Below are 26,714 nucleotides of genomic sequence, written 5' to 3'. Positions count from 1 at the left end.
AGAATATAATGTACTTTTTACTCCTTACATTTTCCCTGACACACAAAAGCACTTAGAATGCTCAAGCAGGACAGAATTATGGCACCTATCACTATAACACTTTGTCATCCCTACTGTCTCTGATCTGGCGGACTCACAAAACACAACTACTTTGTTTGTAAATTATGTCTGAGTGTTGGAATGTGCCCCTTTCTGTCCGTAATTAAAAATATGAAAATAGTGCCTTCTAGTTTGCTTAATATAAGAACATTGATGTATAGCATTTACTTTTACTTTGTACTTTTACTCAAGTATGACAATTTAGTACTTTTTCTACCACTGTACTTAAGTACATTTAAAACCAGATACTTTCAGACTTTTACTCAAGTAGTATTTTACTGGGTAACTTTCACTTTTACTTGAGTCATTTTCTTTTACTCAAGTATGACAATTTAACTTTTTCCACCACCGTATATTTACTCTCAAAATAAAAATTAAAACGAGACTTAGTTGAGTGATAACTCAGTTCTAGAATGTTGTCATTGATGAGAATGAATCAAAACCCAAGTTATCAATTAAAAGTCTAACTATTTATATAGCACATTTCTTACAACAAATTCATTTCAAGTTCAAAGTCATGCATTGAAAGGCATGTGGCACTTAACATCCTTCTACTTGGCAGGTCTCAATAGGTGACCAGGGGATTCTCTACCACATGCGAATGCCTCCATGGAGCTCATCAGTGTAGCCATGCAGCCTATTTTGGCTAAGGAACCGTCTCCTGGGCAGGTTTCAGTGGAATGGCATGTCTCCTGTCTGTACTTGACATTGTTAAAAAACAAGGACACCTTGGGCATGCAGGCATCCTGGCTAGCATGGCGCTGTTGGTGGAGCAGGTGGAGGCTATACGACAGGCAACAGTGGACAGCGCACCAACTCCAACTGGCACACCATGAGGAGAGGGAGGTTGACGTCCAGCAATTACGGAGCCGTGGTTAGGGCCAAGCACGCTGCTAATAAAAGGGTCCTCAGATCAGTCAATGGATGGGGTATTGTCTATAAAGTGGGGCACAGATAATGAAGAGGGCATCAAGTTATTCAAAATGGCTACAGTGATGGATGTGTAGGAGTCAAGGCTTTGCGTCACGGGATCTGGGATCCTGGGTGCCTCACCGGATGGTCTCGTGGGTACCACAGCAGTGACGGAGGTCGAGTGCCTATATGCTGCAAGGGACCTTACCATTCAAGAGGCAGTGAAGTCAAAGGATTTCTAAACTCAGCAAAAAAAGAAACGTCCTCTCACTGTCAACTGCGTTTATTTCCAGTAAACTTAACATGTTGTATGAATATAAGATTCAACAACAGACTAACTGAACAAGTTCCACAGACTTGTGACTAACAGAAATTGAATAATGTGTCCCTGAACAAAGGGGGGGGTCAAAATCAAAAGCAACAGTCAGTATCTGGTGTGGCCACCAGCTGCATTAAGTACTGCAGTGCATCTCCTCCTCATGGGCCGCACCAGATTTGCCCGTTCTTGCTGTGAGATGTTACCCCACTCTTCCACCAAGGCACCTGCAAGTTCCCGGACATTTCTGGGAGGAATGGCCCTAGCCCTCACCCTCCGATCCAACAGGGCCCAGACATGCTCCATGGGATTGAGATCCGGGTTCTTTGCTGGCCATGGCAGAACTCTGACATTCCTGTCTTGCAGGAAATCAGCCATACTGCTCTTCTGTGCGTGGTGGCATTGTCATGCTGGAGGGTCATGTCAGGATGAGCCTGCAGGAAGGGTACCACATGAGGTAGGAGGATGTCTTCCCTGTAAGCGTTGAGATTGCCTGCAATGACAAAAAGCGCCAGTGGAGAGCAGAGTGGTCAGTCCTTACAGTAAAGGGCAGGCCACCCAGGTAGTACTTGAAGTGTTTGATGGAAGCCACAACAGCCAGGAGCTCCCGCCGGGTGACACAGTAGGGGTGTTCATGTTTGTTGAATGTTTTGCTAAAGTACGCCACCACTCTCTCTCTCTCTGGCCCCAGCTGGGCCAGCACCCCACCCATTCCCACATTTCTCATGTCTGTGTTCAGGGTAAAGGGCAAGTGTCCTTGAATACTCTTCATTTTAAGCTGCCCAATTCTACAAGAGTAATTATTTTGAACCAAACACACATTTGTCATCATCTGATGATAGTCAAATAGATGCCATGAGTTATAATAGTCAAGCCTATATTTATTGGTAAAAACCAGTAGGTTGTTTGCCACCCAATTATTCAAGAGTAGTTATTTTTATTGGTAATAAATAAAAACTGGTAGACTAATAACTGACATCAAAATTACTTTTATTTTCATATTTTCGCTATACGTGAGGTGTTTGTTGTGTGTTTTGTTAACATTCAAATGGCACAGTATGATTCTCTATCAAGAATAGTGCCTTGTAGCTCTCCCAGTCTTGTTTGACACGGTCGGGAACCGACCAATAAAAATGTGTTAAGAAACAAAAAACAACACACTCAATCAAAACCGTCTAACCAATTACAGAGCACTGGTGTAACGCCTATCGCTGTCGTTCCTCCCACTTCTGTTGACATGCCCACTTTCAGACACACTCCACATACTGCATGCGGTTAGCCATACTTGCAGCGAGTGGCTTCTCAAACACCATACTTACGATGAGGGGCTTCTTCAAATGGACGGCATCATCGATGTGAACCTAGTATCTCACAACGACAGGGTCATTCACACATGTATTGTACAAAAAGCTGTAAACTATAAATACAATCATAGATCAGGAAAAAAATGAAAAATAAATGGGGCAATTCAATTGTTTAGCTGGGCCTCGGTATTTTGATATTTTCCAAAATACTTTGTTATGGAATGCAGAGTTAAAATAAAATGTGTGTTTCTTTCTTTCTGCAAAAATAAATATATAGGATAGAAGGAGAGATATTCTTCATCTCATAGAATAGAAAACCATTTCCATTGTATGCTGTAGATCTCTATATGCTGCTCTCTAATGGTTGTGCCCTACTGGCTGAGCCCCTGCTTCACCTAAAAAACAATACACAAAGAAAACACACATCCATGTATCGCTAATTAAAACTTGCCCTGTGCCATTGTCTTTTAATACAATCATTGGGCTGAAAAGGAAAAATACAGGAGCTTTTGCATAGAGTGGAGTTCTGACAGTGGGATGTCCAATCCTATTGGTAATTGATCAGGCAAGGGATAGTGGTGGTGGCGGTGAGTTTTGTCCTTATTGGGCGAGAAGCAGACTGACTTTATTCTTATTGGACATTCGCAGAAGAAAAAGCCTTGGCATGGAAAATGTCTTGATTGGCAGAAATTATTTGAACCCCGTTGTGAAAGGTTACTGCCCATGCCACAAAGCCGCCCCTCCAAGCTCGAGGTGATGTGGGGGATGTGTGGACGTTCGAGACTGGGGTCATTCCGTTAAACAGAAATAGGGAGACATGGTTGACTATGCAAGCCCCAAACCATTAGTACATTCGGTGCAAAATAAACAGTACCAGTCAAAAGTATGGACACACCTACTCATTAAAGGGTTTTTCTTTATTATTACTATTTTCTACATTGTAGAATAATAGTGAAAACATCCACATTTAAATAACACATATGGAATCATGTAGTAACCAAAAAAGTGTTAAACAAAGAGAATGCCAAGAGTGTGCAAAACTGTCATCAAGGCAAAGGGTGGCTACTTTGAAGAACCTCAAATGTAAAATATATTTTGATTTGTTGAACACTTTACTACATGATTCCATATGTGTTATTTCATAGTTTTGATGTCTTCACTATTATTCTACAATGTAGAAAATAGTAAAAATAAAGAAAAACCCTGGAATGACTAGGTGTGTCCAATCTTTTGAACGGTACTGTACATGTATACACAACAGGGACAGACATACAGTACATGTACAAGTATACACAAAGAAAAGAGCACGCATGGTACACAGACAGGTGCTCTCACTTCCTCTTCGTCAGTCATTACAGCCCTATTGGTTCTCCGTGTAGCCATGAACCATGACCCTTAACCTCCATCCTCTGATATATCATCACGACAAGTGAACACTTGAATGTAACAAAACAAATTCCCTTCAAGCGTGCTGGCACAGTTCTTCAGTAACACTCGTCATAACCTGTCATATAAACAACAATGCTTGTTATAACATTTCATAGTTCGTGAACCCATACACAATGGGGACACAAAACATAGAGATATATTTGATGTATCCCTTGTCATGTCTTTGGACGCATTTATAACAGTGCTACGAACACATTATAGCAACATACCCTAAAGTACTATGTGGCTCCTCCCGCCCTTTTCTCCACATCGATAGCGATATCCTCATGCAAAATCTAATAAGAACAAACTGGTGTTGCACTATTTCGGCATGCAAATATCGAGCTATAACACAACGCCATCTAGGGGTTTCCAGACTCAGTGCAGCTCACAGAGTTGCTGAGATGGACCCTGCATGCAGTATCGAGCCAGGCTGAGATATGAAGGCTGCCTCCACAGTGCATCACAGTGGAGCTTCTATTACTATCTACTCCAGCCAGAGTTGTCTGTTTAGCTCACATAGACCTCTGTACAGTAGTGTGTGCACCCCATAGAAAATGTGTGTGTGTGTGTGTAAATAAATCCTTTGGGTAGGGGTTATGCACTGAGAAGTCCAAACCCAGGATGAAAACATGCTCAAGAAATCGTAAGCATCTGTGTTGGTGTGTAGTGTATGCCCCGTGCTTAAAGATGCTTCTATAGCTGTGTCGACAGTACTGAAGTATCCAGATATAATGTGCTGCCCTCTTGTGTTTGCATCCTGGAACTGTTTTGGAATACACTTAAAGCTAGAATCCTTAATTGAAAGAATAACAAAGCAGCACCCCGCCTCTGTTTTGGTAGAAAGCTGAGGGGTGGGCCTGGAGAAATGTAACCCCTCTCAAATTCATAGACAGAACTATGGATGCAAGGACTGACCATCCATGAAATAAAAATTACAGTTTTAACTATGTTTTGAGGCTATACAGTATGTTTACATTTACATGGTTTACAATCATTGGAGTAAACCAAGTTTATATTTTGGGTTCTGATGGGGTACAACTGTTGAACTAAGTTCATGATGCATTTATAAGTTATATTCTTCTTGAATCAATGGGTATATATCATTCATTTCTACATCCAAAAATGAATGTAGGAAGCAACTAAGGATTCTAGCTTTAAAAGTTGTGGCTCTGTTTGTTTTGTGTGTGACACAGATAAACCTTTTGAATGTCATTTTGAACAACCAAATCAACAATACAAAGTCTCTCGTTACAACTGAGTTTTCAGTCGTGACCCAATAGGAAATGGACGCAACCCTTCGTGAAACAATGAGTAAAAGTGTCTCTCGTATCTCTCATAACAAGGCACGTGTCCGATGCCACAGTCTCGGCTTCCATATTCCTCAATCAACCACAGTCAGCAATTGAATGAGCTACACTTCGTGCGGCTCGGGTGTTTCTTCTTCTTTGAAGGCTCCTCAGTCTTCCTACTACGGCAAGCTGGAGGTTCATACAGGTTCATACACAGGTTCACTCTTTTGTGATACATTCATCAGTAAGTACACTGAATGGGAGAAAATTACATCAGTGAGAAATACAGCCTTTTGTTTGGCAATGTCTCAGTGTGTATGTATTTCTGTGTGTGTGTGTACATGCATGTGGAGCTACATGCATCTATGAGAAAGTGCATCTCATCTATTTGGAAAAAGAGTGACCCTACAATTTAATTTGTATCCGTAAGTAAGTGTGTGTCAGTTTTAAAGCCTTGCTCATGTAGTCTAACATAAGGTAAGTGCAGTGTGTTTTGGAGTGTGACAATGCCTTTGGTGCCCCTTAGGAGCTCTGACATATCATTTCTGAAGGGATTAAATTGTAACGGTCTTACTCATGAGGGTCATCTTGAAAGTGTGTGCGCCATATAGTGTGCATAGTCTGCAGCCCCAGAGTAGAAAATGAAACAGTTCTGAGGTCCAGAACACGAGGTCACTCCAGGAGGAAGCATAGGGGATTAGGATAAGGTTGCTCTGGGCTTGAAGTGCAGGCTGAACCCCTGGAGGAAGAAGGAGGACTGGAGATACAGTAACCAAGGCCATTAAACTGATAAGAGATAAAGCACAAGTGTGGTTGTTGTACGCAGGAATCGAATGGAGGGCATCAGTGTAGGTAAAACAACAGTAACGTTATTCCAGGAAGTATGGGATCATGGAGCAGGGAGGTATAGCAAAGCCAGGGGGTCAAATTGGGGTTGTCTTATTGGTGGAATTGTCCCAAAAGTTCGTTTTTTCTCCACAATGATAATTTCTTGTAGATGTCTATTCAGTTTCCATTGTGTACTGCGAGTCCTGTCTCGCTTCAAGCTAAGGTGGTGGGATTTCCTCTCCACCATTTGTTCTTTCCCAATTCAACCCCTGGCTGTGGCGGACATTTTGGAGAGGTTACTCCAGGCCAAAGGTGCTGGTTTCCTCCACGGCCGTCAGCATTTTCTCGTAGAGCATGGAGAACGACGGGTACGGCGGGAGGTCCAGACGGTTAAAGCATGTGTGGGCCCTGTAGAGAGACAGATCGATAGTGAGGAGTAAACTGACAGAATATGCACGCACCCACGCATGTACAATGTGGATAGTATACATTCTACTTCATATGTGCAACAGTGGCGGTCGGTGCCATTTAAGATGAGGACACTATTTAATTGTTTTATGAGCATGGCCTTATTTCTATTAAAGCATATTGGATGACTGTCATTTATATTCCATTCACCCAGCTCAATGTAACATCTCTAGATTTAGGCTACTACATGATACTCGAATTTCCCAATACCCATCATGAGGTTGCTACAACCTAGATTATAAATGAAAGTTTACAACTTAGGTGCACAGTTGAGAGAATTTTTAGTAATCAAGGTGACAGACAGTAACACATTCAATACCGTCATGCACACTCTTGCCTGCATCTAGCTGATCTAGGGTGTAATCATTAGTCCAAAGGTTGCAAATGAAAGTTTCTATTGGACAAATTTAGGTATGTTTATTCCTGTTCCTTCCATTTAAGAATCATTGTTCAACAGAATCGGCGGAATGAATACAAATCAAATGAACATTTTATTTGTCACGTGCCGAATACAAACCTTAACCAACAATGCAGTTCAAGAAAGAGTTAATAAAACATTTACTAAATATAGTTAAAAAAAAATGTAATCAATCAATAGGTAACACAAGAAATGTACATAACAATAACGAGGCTGTATACAGGGGGTACCGGTACCGAGTCAATGTACGAGGGTACAGGTTAATAGAGGTAATTTGTAAAGAGACTATGCATAGATAATAAACAGTGAGTAACAGCAGTGTAAAAACAAAGGGGGTAATGCAACCAGTCAGGATGCTCTCGATGGTGCAGTTGTAGAACTTTGAGGATCTGGGGACGCACACCAAATCTTTTCAGTCTCCTGATGGGGAACGGTGTTGTCGTGCCCTGTTCACAACTGTCTCGGTGTGTTTGGACCGTGATAGTTTGTTGGTGATGCGGACCCCAAGGAACTTGAAACTCTCATCCCGCTCCACTTCAGTCCCGTCGATGTTAATGGGGGCCTGTACGGTCCTCCTTTTCCTATAGTCCACTATCAGCTCCTTTGTCTTGCTCACATTGAGGTTGTTGTCCTGGCACCTCACTGCCAGGTTTCTGACCACCCTATAGTCTGTCTCATCAATGTCGGTGATCAGGCCAACCACTGTTGTGTCGTCAGCAAACGTAATGATTGTGTTGGAGTCGTGCTTGGCCACACAGTCATAGGTGAACAGGGAGTACAGGAGGGGACTAGGCACGCACCTCTGAGGGGCCCCAGTATTGAGGATCAGTGTGGCAGATGTGTTGTTGCCTGCCCTTACCATCTGGGGGCGGCATGTCAGGAAGTCCAGGATCCAGTTGCAGAGGGAGGTGTTTAGTCCCAGGGTTCTTAGCTTAGTGATGAGCTTTGTGTGGGCACTGTGGAGTTGAACGCTGAGCTGTAGTCAATTTACAGCATTCTCACGCAGGTGTTCCTTTTGTCCAGGTAGGAAAGGGCAGTGTGGAGTGCGATTGAGATTGCATCATCTGTGGATCTGTTGGGGCAGTATGCGAATTGGAGTGGGTCTAGGGTTTCTGGCATGATGGTGTTGATGTGAGCCATGACCAGCTTTTCAAAGCACTTCATGTCAACCGACGTGAGTACTATGGGGCGATAATCATTTACTTTCGCTATCTTGGGCACAGGTTACTTTCGCTATCTTGGGCACAGGGACTATGGTGGTCTGTTTGAAACAGAGACAGGTTGAAGAGGTTGAAAATGTCAGTGAAGACACTTGCCAGTTGGTCCGTGCATGCTTTGAGTACACATCCTGGTAATCCGTCTGGCCCAGCGGCTTTGTGAATGTTGACCTGTTTAAAGGTCTTGCTCACATCGGCTACGGAGAGTGTTCACACAGTCGTCCGGAACAGCTGGTGCTCTCGTGCATGTTTCAGTGTTGTTTGTCTCAAAGCGAGCATAAAAGGCATTTACCTCATCTGGTAGGCTCACTGGGCAGCTCGCGGCTGGGTTTCCCTTTGTAGCCCTTAACAGTTTGCAAACCCTGCCACATCCGATGAGCGTCAGAGCCGGTGTAGTTGGATTCAATCTTAGTCCTGAATTGACGCTTTGCCTGTTTGATGGTTCGTCTGAGGGCATAGCAAGATTTCCAATAAGCGCCCGGATTAGTGTCCCGCTCCTTGAAAGCGGAAACTCTAGCCTTTACCTCGGTGCGGATGTTGCCTGTAATCCATGGCTTCTGGTTGGTTGGGAAATGTACGTACCATCACTGTGGGTACGACAAGTCCATGCACTGCATCCCAGAACATATTCCAGTCTGTGCTAACAAAACAGTCATGTAGCGTAGCATCCGGGTCATCTGACCACTTCTGTATTGAGCAAGTCACTTGTACTTCCTGCTTTAGTTTTTCCTTGTAAGCAGGAATCAGGAGGATATAATTATTATTATTTGTCAAATGGAGGGCGAGGGAGAGCTATGTATGCATCTCTGTGTGTGATGGAAAGGTGGTCTAGAGTGTTTTTTCCTCTGGTTACACGTGACATGCTGGTAGAAATTAGGTCAAATGGATTTAAGTTTGCCTGCATTAAAGTCCCCGTCCACTAGGAGCTCTGCTTCTGGATGAGCATTTTTCTTGTTTGCTTATGGCTTTATACAGCTCGTTGAGTGCGGTCTTAGTGCCAGCATCGGTTTCTGGTGGTAAATAGAAGGCTACGAATAATATAGATGTGAACTCTCTTGGTAGACAGCTTATCATGAGGTATTTTACCTCAGGCGAGCAATACCTTGAGACTTCTTCAATATTAGGCATTGTGCACCAGCAGTTTTTGACAAATAGACACACACCCTCTTGACAAAGCAGTATATCCTTTGCGTCGGACTCATTAAAGAAATACAGATGAAGTCGGAAGTTTACATACACCTTAGCCAAATACATTTAAACTGTAACGGCATTCCTCCTCCTCTTCATACGAAGAGGAGGAGTAGTGATTCGACCAAAGTGCAGCGGGTTGTGAATACATAATGATTTAATAGACAAAACGACGAAACAACACTTTAGAAATACAAAATAACAAAACGAACTAAACAGACCTAAACTTACGAACTTACATATAACACGAAGCACGTAGGAACAGGTACAGACTATAACAAACGAACGAACAAACGCCACAGTCCCGTGTGGTGCGCAGACACAGACACGGAAGAAAATCACCCACAAACAAACAGTGAGAACAACCTACCTTAATATGACTCTCAATCAGAGGAAACGTCAAACACCTGCCTCTAATTGAGAGCCATACCAGGCAACCCAAAACCAACATAGAAACAGAAAACATAGACTGCCCACCCAAAACTCACGCCCTGACCAATAAACACATACCAAACAACAGAAAACAGGTCAGGAACGTGACATAAACTCAGTTTTTCACAATTCCTAGTAAAAAAATCCCTTTCTTAGGTCAGTTAGGATCACCACTTTATGTTAAGAATGTGAAATGTTAGAATAATAGTAGAGAGAATGATTTATTTCAGCTTTTATTTCTTTCATCACATTCCAAGTGGGTCAGAAGTTACCATGCACTGAATTAGTATTTGGTAGCATGGTCTTTAAATTGTTTAACTTGGGTCAAATGTTTTGGATAGTCGACCACACGCTTTCCACAATAATTTGGGTGAATTTTGGCCCATTCCTCCTGACAGAGCTAGTGTAACTGAGTCAGGTTTATATGCCTCCTTTCTCGCACACGCTTTTTCAGTTCTGCCCACAAATTCTCTGTAGGATTGAGGTCAGGGCTTTGTGATGGTCACTCCAATACCTTGACTTTGTTGTCCTTAAGCCATTTTGCCACAACTTTGTAAGTATGCTTGGTGTCATTGTCCATTTGGAAGACCCATTTGCGATCAAGCTTCAACTTCCTGACTGATATCTTGAGATGTTGCTTCAATACATCTACATCATTTTCCTCCTCATGATGCCATCTATTTTGCGAAGTGCACGAGTCCCTCCTGCAGCAAAGCACCCCCACAACATGATGCTGCCACCCCCGTGCTACACGGTTGGGATGGTGTTCTTCGGCTTTATTCATCCAAACATAACGATGGTCAAAATGGCCAAACTGTTCTGTTTCTGTTTCATCAGACCAGAGGACATTTCTCCAAAAAGTATGATCTTTGTCCTCATGTGCAGTTGCAAACCGTAGTCTGTTTTTTTATAGTGGTTGTGGAGCAGTGGCTTCTTCCTTGCTGAGCGGCCTTTCAGGTTATGTCGATATAGGACTCGTTTTACTGTGGATATAGGTACTTAAGTACCTGTTTCCTCCAGCATCTTCACAAGGTCCTTTGCTGTTGTTCTGGGATTGATTTGCACCAAAGTACGTTCATCTCTAGGAGACAGAACGCGTCTCCTTCCTGAGCGGTATGACCATGGTCCCATGGTGTTTATACTTGCATGCTATTGTTTGTACAGATGAACGTTGTACCTTCATGCATTTAGAAATTGCTCCCAACGATGAAACAGACTTGTGGAGTCTACAATTTTCTTTCTGTCTAGGCTGATTTCTTTAGATTTTTCATGATGTCAAGCAGAGGCACTGACTTTGAAGGTAGGCCTTGAAATACATCCACAGGTACACCTCCAATTGACTCAAATGATGTCAATTAGCCTATCAGAAGCTTCTAACGCCATGACATAATTTTATGGAATTTCCCAAGCTGTTTAAAGGCACAGTCAACTTAGTGTATGTAAACTACTGGCCCACTGGAATTGTGATACAGTGAATTATAAGTGAAATAATCTGTCTGTAAACAATTGTTGGAAATATTATTTGTGTCATACACAAAGTAGATGTCCTAACCGACTTGCCAAAACTATAGTTTGTTAAGAAGAAGTTTGTGGAGTGGTTGAAAAACAAGGTTTAATGACTCCAACCTAAGTGTATGTAAACTTCCGACATCAACTGTACATCTTCATCCAGTTTGAGGTGAGTAATCTCTGTTCTGATGTCTAGCAGCTCTTTTTGGTCGTGAGAGACGGTAGCAACAATGGTAGCAGCAACATTATGTACAAAATTAGTTACAAAAAATGCTAAATAAATAAGTAAATACATAGCACAGTTGGTTAGGAGCCTGTAAAACATCAACCATCCTCTCCTGCTCCATTATCTTGTTGTACCCCTAATCCCACGCAAACACAGTGCACTTTCATAGCAGCCACATAAACAGTATGATCTCTTTGCTTGTTGTAATTTGTTCTTGGATCTATGCGCTCTCCTCTCTCACCTTTTCCCTTCACTTGTGGACTTCAGTGCACAACACATTAGCTGTCAGTGACCGGGCAAATAAAAACTTTCCAAGCCCAACATTCATATCATAACCGCTACACACAACCTACATCATTGTCAACATTGCTAGTAGAACTAAACGCATTAGTAAACCCGCTACAATCATGCAGTACAGTGTACAGTCAGCAAGCACTTTAGCAGTTACACCTGTGCGCCCGGTGGCAATAAATTAATAAAACCAAAAGCTTACCTTGACTTGGAAGCGTTCCAGTGTTTGATAGCAATATCCAGCTAGCTAACATACTGTAGCATTCCTCTGTTTGTGCAAGCTAAACTGGCTAGCTAGCTAAGTAAGTGAAAAAAATAGGAAACATAGCTAGCTCTCCCTCTTGCTTTAATTTGTTAAAAACTGTTAAACTCTTGTCTTTCTCTCTCTTTGAGTCAACTACTCACCACATTTTATGCACTCTAGTGCTAGCTAGCTGTAGCTTATGCTTTCAGTATTAGATTCATTCTCTGATCCTTTGATTGTGCGGACAAAATGTCAGTTCATGCTGCAAGAGCTCTGACAGGTTGGAAGATGTCCTCCGGAAGTTGTCATAATTACTGTGCAAGTCTATGGAAAGGGGTGAGTACCATGAACCTCCAAGGTTTTGCATTAGCTGTCCTCCGGATACACCATGGTGCTTCCCTACAAAGTGCTGTTGAGGCTACTGTAGACCTTAATTGCAAAACAGTGTGTTTTAATCAATTATTTGGTGACATGTGAATATATTTAGTATAGTATTATCTAAAAATTATAGTTTTTTAAAAATGTTTCACTGTTTTAATTTGTATTAAATTCACTGAGAAGGATGGTCCTCCTTTTCCTCCTCTAAGGAGCTTCCACTGATGTGCACACACACATCACATACACACAAACCTATAGTACACACAAGATAGTGACAGAAGCAGAACATTTAGATTAGCTCACACAAACAGGTAGGCAAATATACAGACAGACAGACAGACAGGTGTACTGTACCTGGGCAAGGAGGTGATTTTGCCCCACTTCTCCACACAGAACCTGCGTGGTCCATTGCTACCTCTGAGGGAGGCAAAGCCCTCATAGGGAATACTGGAGGTGCCTGTCACAAACTAGGGAGAAATACACAATGTCAACTATCCAATTTAGGTAACACTTTATTTTTTACAGCACCGAATATGGGCTCCCGAGTGGCGCAGGGGTCTAAGGCACTGCATCTCAGTGCTAGAGGTGTCACTACCGACCCTGGTTCGATTCCAGGCTGTATCACAACCGACCGTGATTGTGAGTCCCATAGGGCCGGTACACACTTGGCCCAGAGTCGTCCGGGTTAGGGTTTGGCCGGGGTAGGCGGTGATTGTAAATAAGAAATTGCTCTTAACTGACTTGCCTAATTAAATAAAGAATAAATAATAAGCAGGTATTTACATACAAAATACTTGTAAAAAAGGCAATTATATACATTTTGCACAGAAATTACTTCTCATCACAAGGATATTAATTGTACCAGGAAGCACCAATTTTAAGCAAGTAATTTCACATTCAATACCAGATAAATACCAGTGGTAACAGAGCTGTAAAATAAAGAGCTATTGTAAGACTGGGGAGCTCAGCCTTTCCTAAAACTCTGTTGGAGTTTCCCCTGAAAAGTAGTACCTGCAGCAGTCTCAATTTCTGCTCATTGTTGAACCTCTCCACTGCCGCCCAGAACCAGCGGATTACTATGTGGTTGTCATGGTACCCTGGGGAGACAGATGGAAAGCATCTCAGTCAACCGTAGATCAAAATAAGCCTCCTGTTCTTAAAAGTATCTGTAGCTTTCATGTCCAGTCAAAAGTGTTGCCCCTGCACTTGTTTGTAAACTGGGTGGGTTGTGCGGGGCCAGGCAGTAACGCCTGATTCCACTAATCAAAGTTATGATCTAACCTTTGAAGACTAAGATTAGATGATTAGTAGAATTATGGGTGTTACTACTTGGCTGGAGCAAAAGCATGCCCCCACACCGTCTGACTGCCCACCACTGCTCCCGTCTCTACCTCCTCTGTACTCTGTGTTGTTCCTCCAGTCTGCCAGGTCGATCTCTGCAGTGCCAGCGATCACCAGCTCCAGCTCCCGGGCATCAAACACAGAAACCAGCCGCACGTCCACCACCTAACCAATACATGCCACAATACTAACGTATTATCTATTACAGAGACATTCCCACCTGGCCAATACATATTGCAACACTGATACACCCCTAATACATTTAGAGTAACCACATTGAATGTTAATGGCCTGCATGATTATCCATTTCATTATATCTAGTTAAGATACATTACCACCTGCTGCATCATTATCTATTACACAATACACATACTGTACATTACCACCTGACCAATACATACTGTATCATTATCATTATCTATTGCAGATACAATATCACTTGACCAATACATATCAGAATGATGGACCATTATTGGTGTGTGTGATGTCATAGGGCCCTGTGTTTTGTACAATCATGTCACATGACCTAGATTTGAACCTTTATTTAAAGCTTTTTCATCAAACTGTCCCCTTCTCTTTTTATTTCAAATGGTCCAGCACCATCCTCAGACAATTGCTTTCATTTTTGGTGCAACAAATTCCAGGATAAGGCTTAAAATACAGGATAGAAATCATGCTACAGTGAGCTCCAAAAGTATTGGGACAGTAACAATTTTGTTGTTGTTTTGGGTCAGTACTCCAGCACTTTGGATTTGAAATGATACAATGACTATGAAGTGCAGACTGTCAGCTTCAATTTGACTGTATTCTCATCCATTTTGCGTGAACCATTTAAAAATTACAGCACTTTTTGTACATAGTCCCCCCCCATTTTAGGGGACCAAAGGCATTGTGACAAATTCACTTATATATGTATTAAAGTAGTCAAAAGTTATGTATTTGGTCCCATATTCATAGCCCGCAATCAAGCTTGTGACCTTACAAATTTGTTGGATTTGCTGTTTCTTTTGGTTGTGTTTCAGATTATCTTGTGCCCAACGGTAAATAATGTATTATGTCATTTTAGAGTCACTTTTATTGTAAATAAGAATAGGATATGTTTCTAAACACTTCTACATTAATGTGGATGCTACCATGATTACGGATAACCCTGAATTAATTCTGAGTAATAATGAGTGAGAAAGTTAGATGCATGAATATCATACCCCCCCTAAAACAAAAAATGTGTCACTGTCCCAATACTTTTTGGAGCTCACTTTATGTCACAAGATTGCACAAAACACAGGGCCCTACCTCATAGAAGCCTCGCACCAGGCTCTCCGTCTGCTGAGCCACACCCCTTTCGATGCGCCACTTAACCATGCGCTCGATGTACTCCTTCTTATTCTTCTCTGACACTGGAATACCTGCCCCGCCTGGCTTCAGCTCTCTCTCTGTGATCTAAAAGGCCGTAGAGATTGATACACAATATGGGGTGAAACCTAGTCTGGGTGCCAGTGTTTTTAGCTAGCATTCCACTTCTTGACGCTTCTATAATTTGCCAAAGAGACTGGCCTTTCTTCAATCTTCCAATATGAACATTCTATCATTAACCTTTTTGGGATAGGGGGCAGCATTTTCACTTTTGGATGAATAGCATGCCCAGAGTGAACTGCCTCCTACTCTGTCCCAGATGCTAATATATGCATATTATTACCACTATTGAATAGAAAACACTCTGAAGTTTCTAAAACTGTTTGAATGATGTCTGTGAGTATAACAGAACTCATATTGTCACGTTTCTGACCTTATTTCCTTTGTTTAGTCTTTATTTAGTTGGTCAGGACGTGAGCTGGGTGGGTATTATCTATGTTGTCTGTTTCTATGTGGGGTTTCTTGTTTGGCCTGATATGGTTCTCAATCAGAGGCAGGTGTTAGTCATTGTCTCTGATTGGGAACCATATTTAGGTGGCCTGTTTTTGTAGTGTGTTTTGTGGGTGATTGTTCCTGTTCGTGTGTTCATCTGTTCTGTGTTCACTAGTTCGGGACTGTAGCGTCTTTGGTTCTTTCTGTCAGTTTGTTGTTTTTGTTCGTTGTTTAAGTAGCCTATTAAAATATGGATTATCGTCACGCTGCATTTTGGTCCTCCTCTCTTTCACCCGAAGACGATCGTTACACATATAGCAGGCAAAAACCTGAGAAAAAATCCAAACTGGAAGTGAGAATTCTGAGGCTGATGGATTTTCAACTCATCGCTTATTGAAATCCCAGTAAGATATGGATCTGTTTGCACTTCCTACGCCTTCCACATGTCTACATTTGTAATGGTTTTTATTTTTTCATTTAAATATTTAATACATTTTGGGTCTTGAAGATGTACTCTGTTCATTCTCCATATTCTGTCGCTAATTGTATTTTCTGTAATTAAGCATGAGATACAGGTGAATGATTTGATATGTCATGGATTTTATAACCAGTAAATTGTGTGCATTTTTGCAAGAAGCAAAATGTAGTCAATTCTTGAATAGTCTTTCTATAATAGCCTTTCAATAAATATTGTTTTGTAGTTGGGAATAATAATCTCCAGGTGTCCTGTAAATTATTTGTAGAGATGACATTTTTACGCATCATTGGAGGCACATTGAAAACTTCTTTATTGCGACATCTGTCAAACTTATTGAATGCGTGATTTAGTGTTGCCTGCTAAAATAATAGTTAATGTCTGGATTTGATTTCATATAGCTTGAATTCTATCTATAATTAACAGATTTGACATTTGATTTGCATTCGCCTTCAACACACAATTTCAACAGTCGAATTATATCTGCGAAATAATTATCGTACTCCAGAAATATTTAATATAAAAAACGCAGAAGGTAATTAAAGTGCAACTTGCCTCTGAGCACATCTGACTACGACCCTACGAAACAAAAAATGTCCTCCAGGAGTGAAGACGTGCGCTTCACTTTAAGAGCCGTGGTGGAGGTACAGGGTTTGAAGGACAACTATGAGAGCCAATGGACTTAAGAGTTTTGATGACAAGCTATTTTGAAAACATTTCATTGTTGGTCAAGGGGTCGTGAAACGTTCATACAGAATTAAATGAACAGAATTAATTCTGTTCATACAGATTTAAATAAAATAATATTGATTAATGTACAAAAATAGCACTCACTTCTGTCATCATGAAGTGCTTTGAGAGGCTAGTTAAGGATCATATCACCTCCACCTTACCTGACACCCTAGACCCAATGCAATTTACATACTGCCCCAATAGCTCCACGGATGATGCAATCGCCATTGTACTGCACACTGCCCTATCCCATCTGGACAAGAGGAAGACCTACATAAGAATTATGTTAATTGACTACAGTTCAGCCTTCAACACCATAGTACCCTCCAAGCTCATCATTAAGCTTGGGGCCCTGGGTCTGAACCCCGCCCTGTGCAATTGGGTCCTGGACTTCCTGACGAGCCTATCCCAGGTGGTGATGGTAGCCAACAACACCTCCACTACGCTGATCCTCAACACTGGGGCCCCACAAGGGTGAGTACTCAGCCCCTTCCTGTACTCCCTGTTCACCCATGACTGCATGGCCACGCAGGTCCCCAACTCAATCACCAAATTTGCAGCCACTAGGCCACTGTTGTGCCAGGTAAATAACCTCTCCCTCAACATCAACCAAGCGAAGTAGCTGATCGTGGACTTCAGGAGACAGCAGTGAGCACGCCCCCATCCACATCGATGGGGCCGCAGAGGAGAAGGTGAAAAGCTTCAAGTACCTCGGCGTACACATCACTGACAATCTGAAATGGTCCACCTACACAGAAGTCGCAACAGTGCCTCTTCAAACTCAGGAGGCAGAAGAAATTTGGCTTGGCCCATAAGACCCTCACAAACTTTTATTGATGCACCATTGAGAGCATCTGTCGGGCTCTATCACTGCCTTGTATGGCAACTGCACCAGCCGCAACCGCAGGGCTCTCCAGAGGGCCCCCGCCTAGTACCCTGCCCTGAACTGTAGTCACTAGTTGGCTACCACCCGGTTACTCTACCATGCTGCTGTCCTATGTTTACTGAACAGAAATATAAATGCTGCAGGTGAGAATTTCAACAATTCTACTGATTTACAGTTCATATAAGGAAATCCTTAAATTGAAATTAATTAAAACCTAATCGATGGATTTCACATGACTGGGCAGGAGCGCAGCCATGGGTGGGCCTGGGAGGGCATAGGCCCACCCACTTGGAAGCCAGGCCCAGCCAATCAGTGTTTGTTTTTCTCCACAAAAGAGCTTTATTACAAACAGGAATACTCTTCAGTTTCATCAGTTGTCCAGGGTCTCAGACGATACCACAGGTGAAGAAGCCGGATGTGGAGGTCCGTGGTCTGCGGTTGTGAGGCTAGTTGGACGCACTGCCACATTCTCTAAAATGACATGAGGCGGCTTATGGTAGAGAAAGTAACATAAAATTATCTAGCAACAGCTCTGGTGGACATTCCTTCAGTCAGCATGCCAATTGCACACTCCCTCAAAACTTGACATATGTGGCATTGTGTTGTGTGATAAAACTGCACATTGTAGGGAAGCCTTTTATTGTCCCCAGCACAAGGTGCACCTGTGTAATGATCATGCTGTTTAAATCAGATTTTCTTGGTATGCCACACCTGTCAGGTGGATGGATTACCTTGGCAAACTGAGAAATGCCCACTGACAGGGAAGTAAACAAATGTGTACACAACATTTTAGTGAAATAAGCTTTCTGTGGGTATGGAACATTCCTGGAATCTTTTATTTCAGCTCATGAAACATGGGACCAACATTTTACATGTTGCGTTTATATTATTGTTTAGTAGACAGTCATGGAACTGGTCACTTTAATGGAACACTGGTCACTTTAAATAATGTTTACATACTGTTTTACCCAATTCATTTATTCTAGTCAAAGCCTATCCCATTCCGTCTCGGAGCTCTACGGACAATTCCTTTAACCTCATGGCTTGGTTTTTGCTCTGACAACTGTGGGACATTGAATAGACAGGTGTGTGCCTTTCAAAATCATGTCCAATCAATTTACCACAGGTGGGCTCTAATCAAGTTGTAAAAACATCTCGTAACAAAATGTGTTAAAGGTCAAGGGGTCTGAATTCTTCCGAAGGCACTGTACACACACACACTGATTCAAGGGGTTGTCTTTATTTGTACTATTTTCTACATTATAGTAAAGTGATCAAAAAAATGAAATAACATATGGAATCATGTAGGAACCAAAAAAGGGTTAAACAAATCAAAATATATTTTAGATTCTTCAAAGTAGCCATCCTTCGCCTTGATGATAGCTTTTCACACTTAGCATGCTCTCAACCATCTTCACCTGTAATGCTTTTCCAACAGTCTTGAAGCAGTTCCCACTTGAAGCAGGTAGCCTAGTGGTTAGAGTGTTGGTCTTCTAACCGAAAGGTTGCAAGATCGAATCCCTGAGCTGACAAGCTAAAAATGTCATTCTGCCCCTGAACAAGGAGGTTAACCCACTGTTCCTAGGCCGTCATTGAAAATAAGAATTATTACTTAACTGACTTGCCTTGTTAAATAAAAGGTAAATATTAAAAATAAAACAAAATATGCTGAGCACTTGTTGGCTGCTTTTCGGTCACTCTGTGGTCCAACTCATTCCAAACCATCTCTTTGCAGCAATTCAACCATGAAGGCCTGATTCACACAGTCTCCTCTGAACAGTTGATGTTGAGATGTGTCTGTTACTTAAACTTGGTGAGGCAGTTATTTGGGCTGCAATTTGAGTCTGGTAACTCTACTGAACGTATCCTCTGCAGCAGAGGTAACTCTGGGTCTTCCATTCCTGTGGCGGTCCTCATGAGAGCCAGTTTCATCATAGCGCTTGGTTTTTGTGACTGCACTTGAAGAAACTTTCTTGTTCTTGAAATGTTACGGATTGACTGACCTTTGTGTCTCAAGGTAATGATGCACTGTCGTTTCTCTTTGCTTATTTGAGCTGTGCTTGCCCTAATATGGACTTGATCTTTTACCAAATAGGGCTATCTTCTGTATACCACCTCTACCTTGTCACAACACAACTGATTGGCTCACACACATTAAGGAAACAAATTCCACAAATTAACTTTTAACAAGGCACACCTGTTAACTGAAATACATTGCAGGTGACTACCTCATGAAGCTGGTTGAGAGAAAGGGTGGCAACTTTGAAGAATCTCAAATATACACTACCGTTCAAAAGTTTGAGGTCACTTAGAAATAGTTAAAAGCACATTTTTGTCCATTAAAATAATATCAAATTGATCAGAAATACAGTGTAGACATTGTTAATGTTGTAAATGACTATTGTAGCTGGAAACAGCAGATTTTTTATGGAATATCTACATAGGCATACAGAGGCCCATTATCAGCAACCATAACTCCTGCATTCCAATGGCACGTTGTGTTAGCCTTCTTAAAATGATAAACTTAGCTAATTGATCATTAGAAAACCCTTTTGCAATTGTTAGCACAGCTGAAAACTGTTGTGCTGATTAAAGAAGCAATCAAACTGGCCTTCTTTAGACTAGTTGAGTATCCGGAGCATCAGCATTTGTGGGTTCGATTACAGGCTCAAAATTGCCAGAAACATAGCCCAGTCTATTCTTGTTCTGAGAAATGAAGGCTATTCCATGCGAGAAATTGCCAAAAAACTGAAGATCTCGCACAACCCGGTGTACTACTCCCTTCACAGAACTGCGCAAACTGGCTCTTGCCAGAATAGAAAGAGTGGGAGGTGCATAACTGAGCAAGAAGACAAGTACATAAATGTCTAGTTTGAGAAACAGAAACCTCACAAGTCCTCAACTGGCAGCTTCATTAAATAGTACCCGCAAAACACCAGTCTCAAAGTCAACAGTGAAAAGGCAACTCCGGGATGCTGGCCTTCTAGGCAAAGTTGCAAAGAAAAAGCCATATCTCAGACTGGCCAATAAAAATAAAAGATTAAGATGGGCAAAAGAACAGACACTGGACAGGGGAAGATTGGAAAAAAGTGTTTGAGGTGTTCGGATCACAAAGAACATTCGTGAGACGCAGAAAAAATGAAAAGATGCTGGAGGAGTGCTTGACGCCATCTGTCAAGCATGGTGGAGGCAATGTTATGGTCTGGGGTTGCTTTGGTGGTGGTAAAGTGGGAGATTTGTACAGGGTAAAAAGGGATCTTGAAGGAAGGCTATCACTCCATTTTGCAACGCCATGCCATACCCGGTGGACGGCACTTAAAACTTCTTGCCACTATAGGGGGTGCTGTTTTCGCATTAGCATAATTTCCTCTACAGATTAAACTGCCTCTTATTCAATTATTGCTCTTACTATATGCATATAATTAATACCATTGGATAGAAAACAATCTATAGTTTCTAAAACCGTTTCAATTTTGTCTCTGAGTTAAACAGAAGTCATTTGACAGCACTTTCCCTGACCAAGAAGAAGAATGCAAGATGTGTATGCTCGCTTCAACGCTCTGCCTATATATGGTCACGCCACCTATGACCCGAAACACACTTCATTCGTCTTCCTCTGGGTGTCAAGAGGACGTCAGAGGAGAAATTTTTTGTTTACCTTGTACTGACGTGAAATAAGACCTATTTCTTTGGCGTGACCGACAACTTCCGGTTCTCTGATTCGCGCTATTTGGAGGTGCGATTGTCTACTGTTTTGCTGCCGTTACGGATGAAAACTATCTCCGTCTCGAAGTTTGTTTGATACATGTGACCATATCATCTTAATGTATGTTTTTTCAATATAGTTTAATCAGATTATTTGAATTTTTTCGGGAGTTTTGCCGTGTTCCGTTCTGTGACTTTTTTTACTTTGGCCAGTCGACCAGTACATATGCTAAATGAAGAGGGAAAGTTGCCATTATGAATGGATTGAACGACTCATCAGGACTAAGGACACATTGATCAACATTCTGATGAAAGATCAGCAATAGTAAGACCCAATTTACGATGTTATTTCATATATCTGTCGTGCATGTGAACTGGTCGGGGGCGCCCAGCTGGTTCTGGCTGGCGTGGCTATGCTAATTTAGCGCTACATTTTGTTTTCGCTATAAAACATTTAATAAATCTGAAATATTGTTTGGATTCACCAGATGTTGGGCTTTCAATATCTGTACGCTGTGTATTTTTCTGAAATGTTTTAAGATAAGTAATTAGTTATATGACGTTGGTCTCTGTAATTGTTCTGGCTGCGTCAGCACTATTTCAGATTGCAGCTGCAATGTAGAACTGTGATTTATACCTGAAAAATGCACATTTTTCAAAAAAAAACTATGCTATACCATAAATATGTTATCAGACTGTCATCTTATGAAGTTGTTTCTTGGTTAGTGGCTATATATATTTTTATTTAGTCGAATTAGTGATAGCTACTGACGCAGGAAAAAACTGTTGGAGTAAAAAAATTGTGTCTTATGCTAACGTGGTTAGCTAATAGATTTACATATTGTGTCTTCCCTGTAAAACATTTTAAAAATCTGAAATGGTGGCTTTATTCACAAGATCTGTATCTTTCATCTGGTGTCTTGGACTTGTGATTTAATGATATTTAGATGCTACAATTTACTTGTGACGCTATGCTAGCTATGCTACTCAGTGGGGGGGGAGTGGGGGGTGATCCCGGATCCGGGTTGGTGACTCGTTAAAGGTTAATTGGAGCCAATTTCCTCCTACAACAGGACAATGACACAAAGCACAGCTCCAAACTATGTATGAACTATTTTGGGAAGAAGCAGTCAGCTGGTATTCTGTCTATAATGGAGTGGCCAGCACAATCACCGGATCTATTGAGCTGTTGTGGGAACAGCTTGACCGTATGGTACGTAAAAAGTGCCAATCAAGCCAATCCAACTTGTGGGAGGTGCTTCAGGATACATGGGGTGAAATATCTTCAGATTACCTCAACAAACTGACAACTAAAATAATGTAGAAAATAGTAAAAATAAAGAAAAATCCTGGAATGAGTAGGTGTGTCCAAACTTTTGACTGGTACTTGCTTAATTAATTTGATTAATATTATGGTGTTTCTATTCCATGAAAAAGAAAAACCCTCTGGGTTTCTGATAGAATGGAACAGAAAATATGGCGCTGTACAACGTGACGATAGGCAGTACACTACTGGGCTATTTAGCTAAAGAATCCCTGTGTCCTGTGGACGGGAGACCGGGTGACGGGGTGGAAGGAGTAGGCTGTCCTTGTAAATAGGAATTTGTTCTTAACTGATTCCATATGTGTTATTTCATAGTTGTGATGTCTTCACTATTATTCTACAATGTAGAAAATAGTTTTTTTTAAATATAGAAAAATCCTGGAATGAGTAGGTGTGTCCAAACTTTTGACTGGTACTTGCTGGAACGAAAAATGACGGTCAGCAGTACAGTACTGGGCTATTTATGAGGAAGGAGTACGCTGTCCTTTAGTCCATAACTGACTTGCCTAGTTAAATAAAGGTTACACTACGAGAATAACATTTCTGCACCCTAATTTTCGAATTCTTGTCTAACCAATACCCAAATGGCGATTAAGGGAAATATAAACATCTGCATTTGAATGTCCTTTTTTAAAATTGTATTAACAAAAGCATAAAGATATTGATTGATGAAGAAATACTGTGCTGCTGTTTCGAGTTAGAAATGTAACACTTTAGAGTACTTATTAAGCATTAAATACATTGGAAGTTGAGGGATTTTCACAACAGTAGCCGTTATAAAAAGTATATTGTCCTGCTCATAGGAAACATTTGCATGATGGGCTCTTTAAATAAATAAGACTTACACCATTTAACAGTATATTTAAAAATATTTTTTTCAATGATGTGACTCTGCCAATAATTACATTTAGAGGATTGGAGGACTCTATATTAATATCTAAGGGGCATTTTCTGTTAGATATTCTCACAGATCCTAAGGGACTTTTATATAATTCTAAAGTTTTAATAATAGCTTTGTTTAAAAAGTAACACTATTTGAGATTTTGTTTTCATTTAACCTAGAGTGAGCGAGAAAAAGGCAATTCTTGAACATGGGGTGAGACATTCTTAATTTGTAAATAAAGTCAGTTATTTTGAATTATTTATTTCTGGAGAACCCTAACTTGATTATTTAGCAGACATCACTTGCTTATATTCAGTCAACACATATCTTAAGAATATCATGGAATATTTGAACATTTGTTTTTCCATGCTTGTCTCAGAGCAGTGCGAAACGGTGCTGAAACAGACAGCCACAGCGGGAAGGCTATGTATTCTGTGCCCACTCGTGGTATCTCTTCGGTTACACATCCTTGGAATAGCAGAACAGCATAACGGTCCGGGCGGCCCTTGCTGTGCCTGGTGAGCAGTTGGTCAAGTTCTGTTGTCAGAAGAGGAATGGAAATTCTAGGGTGAACCGAACACCTGACGAACCCGCCACAGAGGTGGAGTTCCAGAGCTCACAGGTGTACCTGGCATGGATTGTGACTCCATCTCGTTCCTTTTCAACACGTGAGTGAGTCAATGACTATTCAAGCCATTGACTCACTGATGAATGAAGATGAGCGATCGCCAAAGGCAATCTGTAATCTGCGGGCATCGCGGCTAGGTAAGAAATGTGTATATAAAACTCAGCAAAAAAAAAAGTCCCCTTTTCAGGACCCTGTCTTTCAAAGATAATTCGTAAAAATCCAAATAACTTCACAGATCTTTGAAGGGTTTAAGCACTGTTTCCCATGCTTGTTCAATGAACCATAAACAATTAATGAACATGCACCTGTGGAACGGTTGTTAAGGCACTAACAGCTTACAGAAGGTAGGCAATTAAGGTCACAGTTATGAAAACTTAGGACAATAAAGAGGCCTTTCTACTGACTGAAAAACACCAAAAGAAAGATGCCCAGGGTCCCTGCTCATCTGCGTGAACGTGCCTTAGGCATGCTGCAAGGAGGCATGAGGACTGCAGATGTGGCCAGGGCAATAAATTGCAATGTCCGTACTGTGAGATGCCTAAGACAGCGCTACAGGGAGACAGGACAGACAGCTGATCGTCCTCGCAGTGGCAGACCACTTGTAACACCTGCACAGGATCGGTACATCCGAACATCACACCTGCGGGACAGGTACAGGATGGCAACAACAACAACTGCCCGAGTTACACCAGGAACACACAATCCCTCCATCAGTGCTCAGACTGTCCGCAATAGGCTGAGAGAGGCTGGACTGAGGGCTTGTAGGCCTGTTGTAAGGCAGGTCTTCACCAGACATCACCGGCAACAACGTCGCCTATGGGCACAAACCCACCGTCGCTGGACCAGACAGGACTGGCAAAAAGTGCTCTTCACTGATGAGTCGCAGTTTTGTCTCACCAGGGGTGATGGTCAGATTCGCGTTTATCGTCGAAGGAATGACCGTTACACCGAGGCCTGTACTCTGGAGCGGGATCGATTTGGGGGTGGAGGGTCCGTCATGGTTTGGGGCGGTGCGTCACAGCATCATCGGACTGAGCTTGTTATCTTTGCAGGCAATCTCAACGCTGTGCGTTACAGGGAAGACATCCTCCTCCCTCATGTGGTACCCTTCCTGTAGGCTCATCCTGACATGACCCTCCAGCATGACAATGCCACCAGCCATACTGCTCGTTCTATGCGTGATTTCCTGCAAGACAGGAATGTCAGTTCTGCCATGCCCAGCGAAGAACCCGTACCTCAATCCCATTGAGCACATCTGGGACCTGTTGGTAACACTTTAGAGCACTTAAGCATCGAATGCATTGCAAGTTGAGGGATTTTCACAACAGTAGCTGGGCTATAAAAATGTGTATTGTCCTGCTAATAGGAATCATTTGTATGATGGGCTACATTCTTTACCATAACCACAATGTCACGTCATTTGTATCTACCTTTCCAATTACTTTTAGAGTTTGGGAATTACAAATGTGCGCTTTCTTTTTAGTTCGAACGTGCAGACTTTTTTTCTTTAAATTATTGTTCTATGTAGGATTGCAATTTGTAAGTAGGCCTAATAAAAAAATCCTACTTCTATTAGGCTGTTAAGCCTCATAGCCTACCTCAGCCAGTTAAGTTATTTTAGATAGCTCCGAAGAAATAGACTCCAATTAAGCCCTCTTGTTGTTTGTGAAGTCACATTCAAAATTCACTCGCACATCTGACCCATCTTTTTTGCAGGTGCATGGCAACAGCCGGATAAGATGAGGAAAAAGAAGACTGCTCTTGAACGTGTCACTCATCTTTAATAAGCTTTACGTCTCGGCCTCGTGGCCTTCGTCAGAGCTTTTGTGAATTTTTTTAATTAGCACCCTAGTGTCACCTAGCCACACCCACATCCGTTCCACCCATCGAAAGGGGTTGGAGGCGAAGGAAAAACAAATAAGTGCTACCAAATATAACAATATGCATTTCATAAATATTCATTTAAATAAAGTATTAAAGACGTCTGTAAAACCACGATGACATCGTCCTACTTCATAAATCAGTGGGTACAGTGTAAGAAAATCAGAGTAATCTGAAACGGGGGCATAAGTCATGTTCAAATTTACAACATAACATACATAGGCATTTCATCATTATCATTAAGACCTTTAGGAAATAATGTCTGGAGGGCGAAAATCCGAAAACATTCTGGCTGATTTTCTTTTGAGGCTTGCAGTTGGCATGGACCAAATTATCACGTAAATAAAACATGCCAATGTTTCTTGACCACATCTCCCACTTTTCGCGAGTTCAAAGTATATGTGGTTGTGAACATTACAGTGTTCTTTAGCGGGTCTTTTTTGTAGCAGTTCATTGTCGTGGTT

The 26,714-nt window shown here is 41.6% G+C and overlaps 1 protein-coding gene across 1 annotated transcript in view; it reads right to left on the bottom strand.

The window, feature by feature from the left end:
* Nucleotides 1-6,475: 6,475 nt before the first annotated feature.
* Nucleotides 6,476-26,714, bottom strand: part of LOC120057738 (E3 ubiquitin-protein ligase HECW2-like) — a 42,786-nt gene continuing 22,547 nt past the window's right edge. Inside the window, exons 25-29 of the mRNA XM_039006217.1 lie at nt 15,185-15,331; nt 13,942-14,056; nt 13,562-13,647; nt 12,905-13,017; nt 6,476-6,587 (exon numbers count right to left, since the gene is read on the bottom strand). Of these exons, the coding sequence (XP_038862145.1) occupies nt 6,476-6,587; nt 12,905-13,017; nt 13,562-13,647; nt 13,942-14,056; nt 15,185-15,331 (573 nt within the window). The remainder of the gene's footprint in view (nt 6,588-12,904; nt 13,018-13,561; nt 13,648-13,941; nt 14,057-15,184; nt 15,332-26,714) is intronic.

This window comes from Salvelinus namaycush, chromosome 13, assembly GCF_016432855.1.
Source record: "Salvelinus namaycush isolate Seneca chromosome 13, SaNama_1.0, whole genome shotgun sequence".
NCBI classification, from domain to species: Eukaryota; Metazoa; Chordata; class Actinopteri; order Salmoniformes; family Salmonidae; genus Salvelinus; species Salvelinus namaycush.
The sequence above is the reverse complement of the archived record's forward strand: the minus strand, read 5'-3'. Positions and strand labels throughout refer to the sequence as shown.